General features: G+C 49.1%; 2 protein-coding genes across 2 annotated transcripts in view; both read left to right on the top strand.

Annotated features, from left to right (window-relative positions):
• The window catches only part of LOC116958653 (uncharacterized), a 55,060-nt gene that overhangs the window by 26,752 nt on the left and 8,664 nt on the right, over positions 1–19,644 (top strand). The window lies entirely within an intron of this gene.
• LOC116958671 (uncharacterized) lies at positions 236–11,198 on the top strand. The gene is made up of 2 exons (XM_032981406.2): positions 236–496; positions 6,653–11,198. Exon 2 carries the CDS (start codon positions 6,681–6,683, stop codon positions 7,524–7,526), a length of 846 nt encoding a protein of 281 aa, XP_032837297.2. The 5' UTR covers positions 236–496; positions 6,653–6,680; the 3' UTR covers positions 7,527–11,198.

Raw genomic sequence — 19,644 nt, forward strand, 5'->3', positions numbered from 1 at the left:
TCCGCTCCCTCTCCGTCGGATTCCTTCCGTCGCGTGCGAGTGACGTAAGGGAGGAGCAAAGTGGGAGCAAGTCGCGCCGGCGTGACGTCACGACCGAAAGGTGATTGGACGAAGAGACGTGACGTAACGACCGATGGGGGGCGGGGGGGGCGAAGAAACGTGACGTTCGCGACCATTGGGGGACCAACAAATGTGACGTCACGACCGATAGGGTAAGGTAGCACGAGAAGTTACGTCACGACTGGTGGGGGACGAAGAGACGTGACATCACGGGCAACATACTCTTTGGTTCTTTCGGTCACGTAGGTATAAAATAAAATAAATCACGACGTTTCGATTGCAAAACAAGCAATCATCAGGTGGGAAAACGACAGCAAAAACATTTTTCTTGCAAAAAATAATTTCTTGCAAAAAAAAGTTTTCTTGCAAAAAAGAGAGACGTGACGTCACGTCGAGCAGGGAATGGTGACGTCACCACCGAGTCGGCCGAGTCTGCGTGAGTCCGTGTCTTTGTGTCACTCTGTGGGAGAATACCCGTGTCTGTCTGTGTCTCTGTGTATCCGTCTTTGTCTCTCAACCTGTGGCCATCTGTGTGTGTCTGGCTGTGTCAATATGTGGCCATCTGTCTGTGTCTGTCTGTATCGGTCTGCGTCTCTGTGCAAATCTGTGTGTCTGTATCCGTCTGTCAATGTGGCCATCTGTGTGTGTCTTTCTGTATCCGTCTGTGTGTGTGTCAATCTGTGGCCATCTCTGTGTGTCTGTCTTGTCTATCTGTGTCAATCTGTGTGTGTCTGTCTGTGTGTGTGTCAATCTGCGGGCATCTGTGTATCTTTCTGTATCCATCTGTGGCTGTGTGTCAATCTGTGGCCATCTGTGTGTCTGTCTTGTCTATCTGTGTCAATCTGTGTGTGTCAATCAGTGGGCATCTGTGTGTCTTTCTGTATCCATCTGTGTCTGTGTGTCAATCTGTGGCCATCTGTGTGTGTCTGTGTCTATCTGTGTCTCTGGGGTTTGTGTCCACCCAAAAGAATGAAGGGGGCATGGGAGCGTGGCGGTGAGGTGTGGGAAGCTGTAAGCCCCAGGCTACTTTGGGCTCGCCTTCCCATCAACCGGAGGCGAGGAATGGTGGTCGTGGTTACTTATGCCCCCACCGAAGATGAACATCCGTGGAGGGATGCAGGCAAAGCCGATGAGTCAGATGCCTTGTATGACCTGTCACAGGTGCTGGCTTAAGTGGCCCCTCGGGATAGAGTCATCATGTTGGGTGACTTCAATGCCCGAGTTGGTCATGATGCTGGCACCTGGTCTGGAGTTATTGGAGGGCATGGGCCAGATCAGCTCAATAACAACAGTAGGAGGCTGCTAGATTTTTGTGCAGCCCATTGGCTTGTAAATACCAACGCGCTGTTCCGGCATCGGCGCATCCACACAACATCATAGATGCATGCCGGGTCCAAGCAAGAACATCTGCTGGACTACATAGTGACGGACCAGCGGATGCGAGCCCATGTCCTTGACACCAGGACCTACCGTGGAGCTGATCTGCCCTCTGACCATCGACTAGTCATCTGTAAGATGCACCTGCAATTCTTCCACTCCGGTGGTGGGTGTACACCCAGGACCCCATTCCAACCTAAAGTGGCCTGGTCTCAGTTATCTGATGAAAGTTGCAAGCGAGAATTTCATCATCGCTTGCGGCTGGGATTGGCATCGTCCCCGACTCCTCTTGATGTCGAGGGTAGATGGGCGAGGTTTAGGACTGTGACTCATGCAGCTGTAATGGCTGCTTTGGGTACGTGCTCAAGACCTCCCCAGAGACCCTGGCTGATAGAAGAGGTGTTCAGAATGGTTGAGAAAAAGCGACAGGCCCACTGTCATCGGCTACAGAATCCCACGTCAGAGAATGAGGAGGCTTACCGCAGCCTTTGCTCGGAGGTTCGGAGAGCCGTGAGGCGCTGCAAGGATGGGTGGTGGTCGCGGGTTGCTGAGGAGATGGAGTCTGCCTCAGTGGCTCGTGATCACAAATCTCTATTTAACTCCATCAAAAAAGTAACCTGCAGCACCACACCTATTACCATCATTAGGGGAAAAAACGGTGATCCAATCTCCGACCCCCAGGAACAGGTTTGCAGATTTTCTGAGCATTTCTGTGAGGTCCTGGGGGAGGGAAATCCCTCAGCCAGGAAAACATCGTGGCACAAAGTGAGGATGACCCTGCTGAGGCTGCGGTGCCTCAAATATTGGAAGAAGTCACCCCCTGTGAGTGGCTGGCTGAGGTGCCATCTGTTGAGGAAGTACTGAAGGCGATCCGGAGTCTGAGACCAGGAAAGGCAGCGGGCAGAGATGATCTCCCAAGCGAAATGCTGAGGGAGGGTGGCGTTTGTGCACAGACTGCCCTATATGACATCATAACAACAGTCTGGACCACTGGACGGGTTCCGCAGGATTGGAAGGATACCCTGGTGGTCCCCCTTTTTAAGAAGGGGGACCGCACAGACTGTAACAACTACAGGGGCATCTCACTCCTCAGTGTGCCGGGAAAGGTCCTGGCAAGTATTATTCAACATCGCCTTGCCAGGCACGCTGAGGAGAGGCTTGCGGAGCCCCAATGCGGTTTCAGGAAAGGGCGGTCCTGCACAGATGCCATATTTTCTGTCCGTCTGCTACAGCAGAGGTGTAGGGAATTCCAACAAGACCTACATCTCTGCTTTATTGACCTGGTCAAGGCCTATAATACCATCAGTAGGCCTGGGCTCTGGGTTGTTCTTCGTGCTTTTGGAGTACCTGACCCTCTGCTCACGATCATTAAGGACCTTCAGAGCCATTCCCTGTACACCTTGGGGTGTGACAGGGATGTCCTCTGGCTCCCACATTGCTTAACATCTATTTTGACCACGTAGTTCATGAAGCCTTCAATAGCTGTACCGGGGGAATCTCCATATGGTACAGATATAATGGGAGGCTGATCGATGCCCGGGTGCAGTCAAGGGATAGCTCCCTATTTTCTCAACCACGTTATGTATGCTGATGATTTGGTAATAGCTGCTCATTCAGAGGAGGAGTTGGAGATGCTGCTGCTGAGACTGGAGCGTGCCACTAAGAGGTGGGGCCTTACCATCAGCCTCACGAAAACTAAGCATCTGCCTGGGTATTTTGTACCATCGGACACTCCACCCCCACACCTCCCAATCGGTGATGGGGCAGTTGTGGAGCAAGTGGAGAGTTTCCCATACCTGGGCAGTGTGCTTATGACCGGCTCCAGTTTAACAGCAGAGGTCTCACTCCGAATCAGTCGAGCGGCAATATCTTTTCATCGGTTGCGTAACGCTGTGTGAAAGCTACCTGGTCTGTCGCTCCGCACTAAGCTTCAGGTCTTCTCGGCCACGGTCATTCCCTCCCTTCTCTACGCTTGCGAAACGTGGACCCCCCTAATGGAACATCTTCGCCGGTTAGAAACATTTAGGCTGGCCTGCCTACGATCCATCCTGGGTTTAACCAGACTGGATTGTGTGAGGAGCTCACAAATCCTTGAAAGATCTGGGCAAGGTCCCATCGGTGAGCTCCTCCGGCGGGCAAGGCTGCGATGGCTGGGTCATTTAGCCCGCATGCCCAGCCACCACATGCCGAAACAGCTTTTGTTCGGCCGGATTGAGGGGGCTAAATGGGCGCGGCACGGGCTAGAGAAGAGATGGAGTGATGTGGTACAGGAGGACGTGGAGCTGAGTGGACTTGCCGATGACTGGTACCAGCGGTGTCAAGATCGGCCTCTGTGGAGGAGGCTCGTGTAGGATGCTACTGGGCAGTTGGAGGTAGTCGCCCTCCAACAACAACGGAGGGCGGAGGAGCGACGCTCACAACAATGAGCAGAGCGCCGGGTGGCTAAAGCACAGCAGGTTGGCACAGTAGGGGGCACAGGTGGTGCATCAGCCAGTCATCTCAGTCAGTCGACCCGTGGCACCTGGGTCTGCCCCGTGACCTCCTGCCAGCAGGCGTTCGACACTTCACGTGGCCTCAGGGTGCACATAGTCTGGCACAAGCGTCGTGGTGACATCACCGCCACTTAGTGGTGAATGGCGGTTATTGTTGTTGTTGTGTCCACCCATCTCTGCATCCATCCGCCTGTCTCTTCATTTGTCTTACAGTTTCCCTGTCTCAATCTGTATTCGTCTATGCGTCAGTGTGTGTCTCTGTGTGGGAGCGGTGGTGCAAGCGGTTAGTGCTACGCTGCGCCACGAACCCGGCGACCCGAGTTCGATTCCCGCTCACGGCCAACACCAGTGATCGGGATTATCTGAACCGGTCATGGACCTCCTCCCCTAGGTCGACTCGGCCTCAAATGAGAAACCTGGTGCGGTGTGTGTAGTAAACATCACCACTGGGGAGAGAAAGGCGGATTTGCGTGGTGTTGGCCACGTACCCCCTCGTGTGCCATGGTGCCAGCCTTCATAGGCCGCTACTCTCTAACAGCAACTTGCCTATTCTCTTTGGTTCTTTCGGTAAAGCCACGTAGGTAGAAAAATAATAGATGACGACGTTTCCATAGCAACACAAGCAATCATCATCAGGTGGGACAACCACAGCAAGAAAAAAAACTGCTAAAGTAGGCGAGAGATCTGCCTTGGCCCGAGGTTTTATAGGCCTCGGCAGTAGGGGGAGAGGGGGTGGGCAGAAAGTGGACCCCGCAGCAGCACCCGGGTCACTGGAGTAAAGTTAGAGATACACAGAGAGAGAGAGAAAGACACAGAGAATCGGAAATAACAGCTGACATAGGCAGGTAGAATGGAAACATCACAGTCAGTTAAGACTTTACCTGGTTAATAACGTCCTTCCAATGATTGCTCAGTTGGTACCCATCTTCTCGGTTCAAGTTTGGTCTGTGTTTATATATCTGGATGGCTTCATGAACACATCTCTGATAATAGCCGGTGGGTTTGCAGAGTACCTTCGTCTTGGAAAAGTCAATTTCGTGTGAGCCCACTGCGTTAAAACAATGATCAGCAACAGCAGAGGTATTGGTGCTACCATGTTTCAGATCTGCCTTGTGTTCGCGAACGCGGTCCAAGACGTGTTGTTTCGTTTCCCCAATGTAACTGCTGCCGCAGCCACAACTCAATTTGTAGACACCCGGGTATTGCATATCAGGAATCACATCCTTTACAGATGGGATCATATCACGGATTTTGTGTGCTGTGTTGAAACGAACCTGGATCTTTTGTTCGTTTAAGATTTTGGAAATATTTTTGGTAGCCCCTGCTATGTATGGTAAAGTGATGGTATTGGTTGGATCCTCAGATGGTTGTCTCCCCATTGCTGGGGAGACAGCTTTGCGGATTGTACGATCAGAATATCCGTTCATCCTGAGGGCTTGGTGTACGTACACAAAGAGTATGGATTCCTGTAGTCACGAAAGCTTCAAATCTAGCAACTTGCCTGTTAAGGCCATATGGGGGATTCTCACCTGTCCAGGCTCTCACCTGCCCAGCTTCTCACCTGCCCAGGCTCTCATCCGTGGGTGGAGGTTGAGGAGGAGCCGTACCCACTGGCTTTGCCGGTAGAAGGTCGCACAGCAGCAGAGTGTGTGGACTAATCTCCATCTGTTCCATCTCACTCCCTTCTACCCGTGGGTGGCGGTTGAGGAGGAGCCGTACCACCTAGCTCTGCCGGGAAAAGGCGGTACAGTAGCAGAGTGTGTGGACGAATCTCCATCTGTTCCGTCTGTATGGGGTGGTGCTACTCCATCGCATGCGTGGGTTTTTCTCCGGGTGCTCCAGTTTCCACCCACGTATGAGCTCTCATTACTTGGCTGATAACACCTTGATATATAAAGGGCCGCAGAGCTTGGAAAATAATTTTGGCTCAATGCTGGACTGCTGCCTTCCCCGCTCATCTTTGGTTCCTCACTCCTCTATGTATGTGTGTATGTTGAAATTATTTTGCACCGTACCTTTCCAAAACTAAACAATTTTGTATTGTTACCAGGTAAGGCCCCAGCACTGAGTTATGTAGGAGCTCTTTTTCAGAAGCGACCTGGCCATCACGAATGATAGCAGCTCAACAAAGTGGCTTATCACGTGGCAATTTAGAGCAGCCAAATACTGTACTCTAAACGTGTGGTGATGTTGATTCTAAATGTGGAGAGAAAAAACGGAGGACCCGGAGAAAAATCCACGCAATCATGGGGAGAGAGACACGCAAACTCCAAATATACAGGTGTCAGGGTCGGGATCGAACCCAAGACCTGTATACCAGCAGAGGTAGTTAACATCTCGCCTCGACAGAGCCAACTGTGTTAATCGCAGATGCGGGGAAAGGACAACAAACTAAACACAAAAAGCAGTTCTAAAGGAATTAATTTGTCAATCGAGATGATGATTTTAAAGTGCATCATAGCTCCCAGTGGCTTCCTAATATCGGAAGGGAAGAGCGTTCCAGACGGCCGCAGAAGAAACGGATCTCAAAGCGCCACGCAACAATGCACCGCTGCTTTTGGTGCTATGAGGTTGACGGTTGGAGAGTTCACATCACGACGGTTCATGCTCCTCAGCGAGATCATCAACGAGGTGTAGCGGTTCACCCGTGAATGGATATCGTGCAGCGGCGCGTCACGCAATTTGTCGTCTTGTGATTGTTGCCTTGCCCTTGTGTGCCCCAGTGCCAACGCGGAACGGAACGGAGCGGAGATGAAGATCTTCTGCCCGATCTGCAAGTGGCTCGTGGTCAGCCTGCCTGCCCTGGACGACCACATGAAGCGGCACAGGGGGTGGACGGAGCCCGCTCTGTTCCGGTGCCCCCACTGCCCGTTCAACACAGACAAGCTGAACGTGTTCATCGACCACCAGGCGACACACGACGCGTGCGAGTCGCACAAGTGCGCCGAGTGCGGCAAGGTGTTCATCGACGCCGAGATATTCCGCCAGCACCGAACGGCGCACGCCGAGGAGAAGCCCTACAAGTGCACTGATTGCGAACTGGCGTTCAACCGCTCGGGGGATCTTCACGAGCACCAAAAGACGCACGCCCGCGGCAAGCCCTACCACTGCACCGTCTGCGGCACGGAGTTCACCCTGTCGGAGCACCTCCGAAACCACCAGAGGACCCACACGGGCGAGAAGCCCTACGGGTGCGCCCAGTGCGGCAAGATATTCGCCCAGTCGGACACCCTTGTCGCCCACCGGCGGGTCCACGAGGCTGGCAGGGCACGCCGGTGCGCCACGTGCGGCAAGGAGTTCGCGGACCCCAGGGCCCTTCACATTCACCAGAACGTCCATGGCCCGCCGTCACGGCCCCCGTCCGACGGCAAACCGGAGGATGCCTCGGCTCGGACGTTCGACGCTCCCGTTCCCCGCGGAAACGGAGGTGGCGAACAGAGAAAACGGCAGACGTCCAGAGGCGGCGGTGGCGACCGCTCCTTCTCCGCCGGAGCGAGCCAGGCAAAGAGAAACGCCCCCACCACCGCCCCCACCACCACCTCCTCATCCTGCTTGCCGCCGCGCGAGGCGGCTTTGAAAAGAAGCCGGCGGCAGTAAAGGCGAAGGCGACGTTGTCGGCGGCGTCGTCATAGAGGACGCTCTGCCATCACCCACCCACACACCCCCCCAACCCCCCTCGTGTGGGCTTCGTGGCTGTGAATCCAGAGTTGGAATGAAACTCTGGCCGTGAGACGTGGAGCCCCGTCTGGGACAGAGAGCGGTGTTTTGGTGGAACCATGGGGGAGAGGTTTTAATTTTAGTGCCGTTTGTCGATGTAGTAACTTCCCAACCCCGGGCCCCCCACCCACCCTGATCCACTGCTGTGGCGAGATGTTAACCTCCCTCGCCTGGTATAAACTAAACGTTTTTTTATTGCTACCAGGTAAGGCCCCACTGAGCTGTGTAGGAGCTCATTTTCAGAAGCGACCTGGGCCATCACAAATGATAGCAGCTCAACAAAGTGGCTGATATCATCATCATCACCATGTGGAAATTCATAGCTAGCAGCCAAAGACTCTAAACGCACGGTGATGCCGATTCTAAACGTAGCGGGGAAAAACCGTAGGACCCGGAGAAAAATCGACACGACCATTGGGAGAGAGACGCAGACTCCAAATATACAGCAGCATTGGGATCACTGCAGGTCATGGGTTCGATGCCGACCCTGACACCTGTTGTATATTTGGAGTTTGCATGTCTCTCGCTCTCTCGCAGAGATTTTTCTCCGGGTCCTCCATTTCCCCTCCACATGATGTGGACATGTATAGATGCTCCTATACATTTCCATGTGATGATGATGTCAGCCACTTAGTTAAGCTGCTATCATTTGTGATGACCAGGTTACTTCTGAAAAAGAGCTACTACACAGCTCATTAGGGGCCTTACCTGGTAACAATAAAAATAGTTTAGTTTTTAAGTAATTTATTTACGTTTCCTATACTTTGCTCTCCTATCGTGTTATTGTACTTTGTTGTTGTAACTTTGCGATCTCCCGTGCTCCTACTGGACATCTGTGAAAAATAGCTTTATAGCTCATCAGATTGCCCCTGGATAACTAAAGATTCTAACTCCGAAGGTTTCTTCATTTCCCCTCTCCATTGTGAAGCGGGAAGGTGAAGATGGAGAATAACGTTCAGGTCTGAACAGATTTACCAACGTACGTTGAACTTTCCTTCACACCGTACGTAGCCGACCGTTGATAATCGGAGGTTCGGGGGACAGGGAAGGACAACAAACTAAACACAAAACAAGCTGCAGCTTCCAAACAAATGAGTTTGTCAATCTAGGCGATGATGCATAGCTCGCAGCGTCTTCCTAATATCGGAAAGAGAGCGTTCCAGACGGCCGCGGAACCATATTGGGAAGTGTTACACGACGATGATGCGGTAACCGCCGCCTTTGATTCGACGGCTGAGCCCGAAGCCGCCGCTACTGCGAGTATGACCACCGGAGTGTCGCGTGGCGATGGTTTATAGCTCCTTGACGAGATCAGCAGCGAGGGTATCGCGGCTCAGTTGTGACCAAGCACTTTGTGTGACCATTGTAGAATCCTCTTCAATGGCTCCAAACACACAAACACACATATATACACCCTGTACACACACATATATATACACCGTGTACATAAACACATTTATATACCCTATACAGCGACTTATTTACTTACGAATGAGTTATGTTCCAGAGGTAAGTTGCTTTGTTAGTAAGTCGATTCCAAACGTGTTGTATGGCGTGTACACTAAACACGGGGAATGGCTTTGAAAGTTGTGTACTCTCCTGTACATGCCTGTTCTGCAGATGGAGATGTCACTAGTCCTTCATGTTCTGCAGATGTAGATGCCGCTGGTTTTTCAAGTTCTGTAGATGTAGATGCCGCTGGTTCTTCATGTATTGCAGATGTAGATGCCACTGGTTTTTCACGTTCTGCAGATGTAGATGACATGAGTTCTTCAAGTTTTGCAGATTTAGATCCCGCTGGTTCTTCACGTTCTGCAGATGCAGATCCCACTGGTTCATCATGTTCTGCAGATGTAGATGCCACTGGTTCTTCAAGTTCTGCAGATGTAGATGCCGCTGGTTCTTCGTGTTCTGCAGGTGTAGATGCCACTGGTTCTTCACATTCTGCAGATGTAGATGCCACTGGTTCTTCATGGTCTGCAGATGTAGATGCTGCTGGTTCTTAATGTTCTGCAGATGTAGATGCCGCCACCACCATCTATTGAGCGGGGCGGTTGAACTTACGACTCTCGGTCTGAACAGGCAACTGGACGCACCGGACCGGGTTTGTTCCAATCTCTGAAAGTTCGTAAGTCAAGTATTGAGTAGGTAGAGGAGTCCCTGTGCTGTATAAATTTGAGTAACATTAACTTAAAACGCAAACACTTGCAAACGGCACCAGCTTAGGGAGTTGGGGTAGGAGGCACCGGATTTTCAAAAACACCGGACAATCACTAAATCGTCATCATTGTTTAAATTAACTTATTTTTGCACATTCTTGTTTGACATGTTTGTAGGTGTTCTATATTCGTTTATTATATGAAGTTGGCATAAAGAAAGAATACAAATAGACAAAAAGTTACCACATTTACAGCACCGTACTTACCACTCTAATCTCTAAGACTCTGCATCATGGGGTGATATATAGATGTGCAGTATTTTAATTTTAACACGTTAGCTTTCACGACCAATATCCGTAATAGTTTTTTTTGTTAGATTGCGTAACTATAGATGTCGTTAAACCCGTCACCACCCGACACAGCCAATTAATAATCATTTTCATTTATTTGTAAGGTGCCTTTCTCTGTCTCAAGGCGCCTTGTAAGATTAAGGTTAAGGAAAAGAGGATGAGAGCTATAAAGAATAAACGGACTTAATAATTAGTTGTTTTAAAACGCGACTTAAAAGTATCCACATTGTCGGTTAAACGAATTTCCAACGGTAGGGAATTCCACGACCGAGGCGCAGACACAGCAAATGCCTGCTCACCCCAGGAACGCAGCCGGGACGGAGGTACGCACAGAAGGGCCGAGGGATTTAAGAATGAAACAGGAGGATTTCTCCACAAATATGTCTGTCGCCTGATGATGCTAGTTGTAATGACTGGCGAAACGTCGTAATCAGATTGTGAGTTTGGATCTACTCTCCAACACACCGGTGTGCTGTACTAGTGTAGAGACAGTGCATGTGTGGAGACAGTATGTGTGTAGACAGTATGTGTGTGGAGACAGTGCGGGTGCAAAGAAAGTGCGTGGACTAGAGGTCACGAGCAGAAATTACAGGGTTGATAAATAATAGAGGGCGAGTTGCAACAAGAGGGAATCAACAGGGAAGTTCGGGAACGGGCCAGAGAGTTCTAGAAAGGGGGCGTGGCCAGGGGCGGAGTTAGGGACACGCCAGGGATGAAAGAAGGACTAAGGGCAAAAACAAGAAATTCACTACAAGCAAAAGATTTTGATGTACAACCTTTGCGTTTCCCACTGGGTCCATAACCTTGTATGTATGAGTTCCTACCGGCTACCACGTCCAAAACCGGTTTGCACCTGTTTGCAAGTTTCCTACGTCCTCGTTCACCTTTGTTGGCAAGAAGCACCCGGTCATCCTCTTTCAGGGACATGCCCTTAGCTCTTTTGTCATACTCCATGGCTTGCTGTCGTTGTACCTTCACAGTGTGGCTTTGGGCAATGGCTGCGGCCTCTTTCAGGTCTGACATTAAAGTCTTCACGTAAGTGCTGTAGTCCGTCACGACTGGGTCATTCTGCACATTGCGGAAAACAACATCCACCGGAAGACGTGGCACACGGCCAAACATAAGGTAGAAAGGGGAATATCCCGTCGCCTCATGGACCGTTGCATTATATGTGAAGGTGAGAGTCTGCACCTGCAGAGGCCACTCATGCTTGGCCCTGAGTGGCAGCGACTTTAGCATGTCCCCACCAAAGTGCGGTTAAATCTTTCCGTTCCACAATTTCTCATTGGATGATATGCTGTTCGCGACTTTTTCACACCTGCAAATGTCATCAGCTCTGCGATGAGGTCACTCAAAATTAGTGCCTTGGTCCGAATGAATCCTTTCTGGGAATCCGTAGATACAAAATACATTATCCCATAATTTCCGAGCCACCTGCTTCGCCGTCTGGTTAATGCAAGGGAAGGCATGGGCCATCTTCGTAAAATGGTCTGTCACCACCACAACATCAACTGAGTGCTGTAGCCGGTCTTCCGAAACACCAGAAATCCATGCAGACTAATTCCATTGGAGCTGTCATCTTCATACTCTCCAGCGGTGCCCGTGTCGCTGATTCCGGCGTCTTTGCCATGACGCATCGCCCACAACAGTGGACATTCTCCCTGATATCTCTCTCCATTCCTGGCCAAATGAACCGCTCCCTTGCAAAGCTCAAAGTCCTCTCTCGTCCCTGGTGACCTGCCAAGTCATGAATCCCAACCAGTGCCTTCTCTCGGAACAATACTGGTGTCCTCTTCCGTCCAGATAGTTGGTTTTTCACGACTCTACATTACTCCATCCGGCAATTCCAGTTTCTTCCACTGCCGTAGGAGCTGATTAACCCCAGTACTCTCATTGTGTCTCTCACGCCTGGATGGCATGCGCGCCTACGATTCAGGTATGACAGCACTCTCGAGATCACGGGTCCTGCTTCTGGCTGTACCTCAGTTCCTCTAAAGACAATGTTTGCAGCACGTCCTATCCAGGTGGTATCAGTGACTGCACATTTTGAGCTAAAGTCATTGCTCTAGACCAGGGGTCACGAAACTTTTTTCACAACGGGCCGGATAACTGATAGAATGACGATCGCGGGCCGCATAAACATTCTGTTCAATACTTGGGGGCGGGAAGGATGCGTGCTTGTGTGTGTTGCCATGGAAACCATGGTAACGTCAGAGCGTAGGCGGAGCTACCACGAGCCGGGGAAGGACTTGGGATGGCGCGAAATAAGCAAACATTACAATAAACAAGAAAATCTAGATACAATAATTTAAAATTTAAAATAGTAAATTTAAGGCACATAGCAGTAAGGAGGTCTCCGCACGCGTGAAAATCTCCTAGTATTCTAAACATATTTAAATTTAAATTGTATCACAACGTCTCGTGTTCCATACGTTTTATCAACCAAATTCAAGTACCGTCGGCGGGCCTGATGGACTGACGTCGCGGGCCGGATTCGGCCCGCGGGGCCGTAGTTTGGTGACCCCTGCTCTAGACTTAGCTCCCTCTTCCCAACCTGCCTTGGATTCAAATATCGCTTTGACTTAAGCTGCATCAAAAACGTGCCGAGACATTCTCCCTCAGTTGCGGGCGCGTGACTGCCGCAACACTCGTCACCTGGGTGAAGTTGACTCATCCACCAGAGTGCATCTTGCACATCCATCTTCCCAACCCCTGCTGCCTCCACAGCCAGATTGCGATAGGGCTCACAAAGAAACCGCCTATTTACCTTCCCCACGAACGGATCTCTGCTGAGCGCATCCACCACAACGTTTTTTTGCGAGCTTTGCAATCCACCTCTGCTCACAAGCATCAAGCTTAGGCTTTGTGAGAACTTAAGTCAGAGGGTTGTTGTCCGTCCGCACAGTGAACCAGTGACTGAACTTGTCACAAACAAATTTTGATTTAAAGCTTTCGTGACTGCAGGGATTCATATTCTTGGTTCTTTCGGTAAAGTCACGTAGAAGGGAAACAAAATAATAAAAATATAAAACAATAAAATTATCACGACGTTTCGACTGCAACACAAGCAATCATCATCAGGTGTGAAAACCACAGCAAGAAAATTGAAAAAAAGTGGTTTTCACACCTGATGATGATTGCTTGTGTTGCAGTCGAAACGTCGTGAGAATTTTATTGTTTTATATTTTTATTATTTTATTGTTTCCCTTCTCCGTGACTTTACTGAAAGAACCAATAATATATTGTCACAAACACTCCACTTAAGTGCCAAGAACTCCAACCTATGGGCAGGATATCGCTTCTGGGCACCACTGAGTGTCTTCGAGGCAAATGCTATTGTGCGTGCCTTTTCGCACCCCTCCTGAACTTGTGACAGCACTGCACCCAGCCCATCGAAGGATGCATCCATTGATAACACCAAGGGTTTGTTGAAGTCCGGGTGAGCCAACACTGCACAGTCTACTAACCGCCTATCAATTCTTTCAGGGCTTGGTCACACTCAGAGGTCCAGTCTGCTGCATTCAATTTCCGGAAAGTGCCCTGACCCTTCGCGCCTTTCACGTTCTTTCTCTTTTGGCCTGCAGTCAACTGAAACAAAACCTTGGCCCTTGCCGAACAGGCTGGAATAAAATTCGGGTAAAAAAAGACCATTCCCAAAAATGACTTTATTCTCCGCACAGATGGTGTACACCCATCTGAAAGAGTGGTCTGAAATCAAATGCATCGCTCCGGATGACCGCTGCAAAGTATGATCTTGAGTTTTGATTATAGTGTGCATTAGAAAATTTTAATACTCCTGCTGTTATGGAGTGACTCATACTGCAAGCTATGGCTGCAAAGTTCGGCCGTACATGTTATGTATATCGTTTATTGTTAAATTTGAAGCACAGTTCCTATGATTACTGTTACATTGTTTTTAGTGCTTTATTTTGGTGATTTCGAAAACGTATGGTTTAGCCATGTTTGTTTGTTGAAGTACAGAGTTAGCCTGGTAACTTTAATCTAAATTGAAATACTGTGTGCAACCTCTGGACCTCCGCCTTTGTAGGAGCAAACACCAGTCGGTCGTCTAGGTAACATAACAAGCTCGTAAAGTTGAGGTGACCAAAAACGCCTATCGTCATGCGCATAAATGAAGCCGGGTTGTTGCAAAGACCCTGAGGCATCCTGTTATATTCAAACAACCCCACTGGCATCGTAAATGCTGTTTACTTTTTGTCGTCTTCGTGCATGGGAATGTTACCGTATAAAACCCAAATGTCAAATCCATCTTACTGAAAAATGTATTCCCGACCAATGCTGCAAGGCAATTAGCCTGATGTGGCAAGGGAAGTGCTTCTTTTATCGTGCGTGCGTTCATCCAGCGAAAGTCTGTACAGATTCGAAGTCCACCATCTTTTTTCCAAACCATAACAAAAAGGAGAAGCATAGTCGCTTGCCGACTTCCGTATTATGTTTTTCTCTTCCATCTCTGAGACAGCCTTCCTCAATTCTCTATAGTGAGGTGGTGGGACCCTTCTGTATGGAAGACGGAAAGGGCGATCGTCTGACAGTCGGATACGATGCATAAACTCCTTGGTCTCTCCGCAATCCAACACATCTCTCGAGAAAATGTCTTCATATTCTACCAGCAGATTAACCAGCTCACACTTTGCATCTCCACTGACCTAACGTCCGTCAATATCAATCTTTGATAGACCAAGGGAGGCCAGTCTTTGGTTCAGGCTCATCCGTCCAGATACGTGACTTCTATCATGAATAGAGGGTGCACTGAAGTAGGTCCAAATCCTCTACAGCAAGACATGGTGATACATCTGCTAACTTGCTGTTCCTCCTTAACGTTATAACTTTGTCCGTGGGATTCACCACCTTCATGGGGACCCATCGGTCACCCCCACAGAGGTGTGATCACCCTCTCTACCAAAATGTTTTTTGGAAAGCACCTCGCCATCGTCTGCTCAACGATAACCGTACTTCCTGGTGAGTTAGGTGCACCCAGTGGTAGCCTTCCCAAAACCAGATGTTCATGTTTTGGTAAAATTGTCACCGCTTGGGTCATATTTACTATCCCCACTTTCTCAGGTGCCACACAACCTCTCCAACCAGTCAGGTTACTCAAAAGGTCAACTAGGCGCTCACCCTCAGACGCCGTCGGTGGTGTACTATTGGAAATCTTGTTCCAATATTCTTCCTCATTTCTCAGAGTCTTCAGTAGCTGCTTGATTACATTCGAGCCCACTATGTCGTTGGTTTGACCCGGAACCACCAGGATTGGCACGACCATGCTTACTCCGTCCATGCTTAGTTGTAGGTCAAAGACACACTTCGTTTGTGTCCGCATTCCGCCACAACCTATTAGAAACACGCAATCTGCTGGGTGTTTCACGAGATTCAAGCCTGCCTTCACCAACACATGATCCGCATCTTCGCTGATGGTGCATGCCATCGATCCCGAATCCAGCATGCCATTCAGCTGTATGTGGCCCCCGACATTGACCGGAATGTGTAAAAGCTCGCAGAATATTTTGAGTTTGCGTGTCTCCCCATGATTGCGTGGATTTTTCTCCGGGTCCTCCGGTTTTTCCCTCCACATTTAGAACATCACCACAGCGTGCTGCTCTAAATTGCCATAGAATGATAAACCACTTCGTTGAGCTGCTATCATTTGTGATGGCCAGGTCGATTCTGAAAAAGAGCTCCTTCATAGCTCAGTGCTGCGGCCTTACCTGGTAACATAAAAAAATAGTTTTGGCTACGGTGCAAAATAATTTCAAAGTACACACATACATAGAGGAACGAAAGATGGGCGGAGAAGGCAGCAGTCCAGCATTGAGCCAAAATTATTTTCCCAAACTCTGCGGCCCTTTATATATCAAGGTGTTATTAGCCAAGTAATGAGAGCTCATACGTGGGTGGAAACTGGAGCACCCGGAGAAAAACCCACGCATGCGATGGAGTAGCACCACCCTATACAGACGGAACAGATGGAGATTAGTCCACACACTCTGCTGCTGTGCGACCTTCTACTTGGCAAAGCCAGCGGGTGCGGCTCCTCCTCAACCTCCACCCACGGATGAGAGCCTGGGCAGGTGAGAGGCTGGGCAGGTTAAGAGCCTGGAGCAGCTGAGACCCAGGACAGGTGAGAGTCCCCCGTATGGCCTTAACAGGCAATTTGATGTTAGCGATTAGCGGTCTATGAAGGCTGGCACTATGGCACACGAGGGGGTGGGTGGCCAGCACCACGCCCGGCCGCCTTTGTCTCCCCAGTGGCAATGTTTACTACACACCGAACCAGGTTACTCATTTGAGGCCGAGTCGACCGAGGGGAGGAGGCCCATGACCTGTTCAGAAAATCGCGATCACTGGTGTTGGCCGTGAGCAGGAATCGAACTGGAGTCGCTGCGTTCGTAACGTAGCGTAGCGCTGACCACTGCACCACCGCTCCCACACCCAGCCACACACTGACACATAGACGAATACAGATTGAGACAGGGACACTAAGACCAATGAAGAAAGAGACAGACAGATGGATGCAGAGGTGGGTGGACACAAACCCCAGAGACACAGATAAACACATACTGAGACACACAGACACACACAGTTGGACACAGATTTACACCCTCCCCAGAGACACAGATAAACAAAGACTAAGACACACACATAGACACAGATTAAGAGACATACACAGATATACAGATTAAGGTACACAGATGGACACACACCTCAGAGACAGATAGACACAGACTAAGACACACACACGGATGGACACAGGTTGACACCCAGAAACACAGAAGGATACAGACAGACAGACACACATGGTCACAGATTGACACACACACGGATACAAACAGACAGAAAGATGGCCACAGATTGACACACACACAGACACAGACGGATACAGATAGACAGAGATGGCCACAGATTGGCACACACACAGACACATACGGATACAGACATACAGACACACAGATAAAAACACAGATTGACAAACACAGACGGATACATACAGACACACAGATGGTCGCAGGTTCTCACACACACACAGACAGATACAGACAGACACACACACACACAGATGGCCACAAAATGACACACAGACACAGACGGATACTGACAGACGAACACAGATGGTCACAGATTGACACACAGACACAGACGGATACAGACATACAGACACACAGATAAAACATAGATTGACAAACACAGACGGATACAGACAGACATACAGATGGCCACAGGTTCTCACACACAGACAGATACAGACAGACAGGCACACACAGATGGCCACAAATTGACACACAGACACAGACGGATACTGACAGACACACACAGATGGCCACAGATTGACACAGACACAGACGGATACAGACATACAGACACACAGATAAAACATAGATTGACAAAGAGACGGATACAGATAGACAGACATACAGATGGCCACAGGTTCTCACACACACACACAGACAGATACAGACAGACAGACACACACAGATGGCCACAAATTGACACACAGACACAGACGGATACTGACAGACACACACAGATGGTCACAGATTGACACACACAGACACAGACGGATACAGACATACAGACACACAGATAAAAACATAGATTGACAAACACAGACGGATACATACAGACACACAGATGGTCACAGGTTCTCACACACAGACAGATACAGACAGACAGGCACACACAGATGGCCACAAATTGACACACAGACACAGACGGATACTGACAGACACACACAGATGGCCACAGATTGACACAGACACAGACGGATACAGACATACAGACACACAGATAAAACATAGATTGACAAACAGACGGATACAGATAGACAGACATACAGATGGCCACAGGTTCTCACACACACACACAGACAGATACAGACAGACAGACACACACAGATGGCCACAAATTGACACACAGACACAGACGGATACTGACAGACACACACAGATGGTCACAGATTGACACACAGACACAGACGGATACAGACATACAGACACACAGATAAAACATAGATTGACAAACACAGACGGATACAGACAGACAGACATACAGATGGCCACAGGTTCTCACACACAGACAGATACAGACAGACAGGCACACACAGATGGCCACAAATTGACACACAGACACAGACGGATACTGACAGACACACACAGATGGCCACAGATTGACACAGACACAGACGGATACAGACATACAGACACACAGATAAAACATAGATTGACAAAGAGACGGATACAGATAGACAGACATACAGATGGCCACAGGTTCTCACACACACACACAGACAGATACAGACAGACAGACACACACAGATGGCCACAAATTGACACACAGACACAGACGGATACTGACAGACACACACAGATGGTCACAGATTGACACACACAGACACAGACGGATACAGACATACAGACACACAGATAAAAACATAGATTGACAAACACAGACGGATACATACAGACACACAGATGGTCACAGGTTCTCACACACACAGACAGATACAGACAGACAGACACACACAGATGGCCACAAATTGACACAGACACAGACGGATACTGACAGACACACACAGATAGTCACAGATTGACACACACACAGACACAGACGGATACAGACATACACACAGATAAAAACATAGATTGCCAAACACAGACGGATACATACAGACACACAGATGGTCACAGGTTCTCACACACACACAGACAGATACAGACAGACAGACACACACAGATGGCCACAAATTAACACACAGACGGATACTGACAGACACATACAGATGGCCACAGATTGATACACAAACAAAGATGGCAATAATCTTAGCTCTTTCGGTAAAGTCACGTTGAAGGGAAACAATAAAATAATAAAATATATAAAACAATAAAAATTCTCACGACGTTTCGACCATAACATAAACGGTCGTCATCATAGAGCTCAATGCATATCCGACCAGGAACACATAGGCAGTGAACTCAAGCACGTACACCAAGCTTTTAAGGCTAATGGTTACTCCGACTATACAATCCGCAAAGCTATCACTCAAACCATGAAGAAGGACCCTCTTGAGGAGCCTTTCAAAACCATCACTTTACCCTACATTGCGGGGATCACAAAAAAGATCTCCAAAATCTTGAATAAACACAAGATCCAGGTCCGTTTCAACACATTACATAAAATCCGTGATCTGGTTCCGTCTGTAAAAGATGTGATTCCGGACACACAGTACCCTGGTGTCTACAAACTAAGTTGCCTCTGTGGTAGTAGTTACATTGGAGAAACCAAACGCCATGTCTCGGACTGCATTCGTGAACACAAAGCAGACCTTAAACACGGTAGGACCAACACCTCGGCCGTGGCAGATCATTGTAATAATTCAGTAGGCTCACATGACATTGACTTCTCCAAGACAGAGGTTCTTTGTAATCCATCTGGCTACCATGAGAGATTCGTTCATGAGGCTATCCACATATAAAA

The sequence above is a fragment of the Petromyzon marinus genome, chromosome 80 (genome assembly GCF_048934315.1).
Source record: "Petromyzon marinus isolate PM22_M1 ecotype Great Lakes invasive population chromosome 80, UKy_Petmar_22M1.pri1.0, whole genome shotgun sequence".
NCBI lineage: Eukaryota > Metazoa > Chordata > Hyperoartia > Petromyzontiformes > Petromyzontidae > Petromyzon > Petromyzon marinus.

Coding starts and splice junctions, on each gene's coding strand:
- LOC116958671 (XM_032981406.2), top strand. CDS start 6,681: ATGAAGATCTTCTGCCCGATCTGCAAGTGGCTCGTGGTCAGCCTGCCT.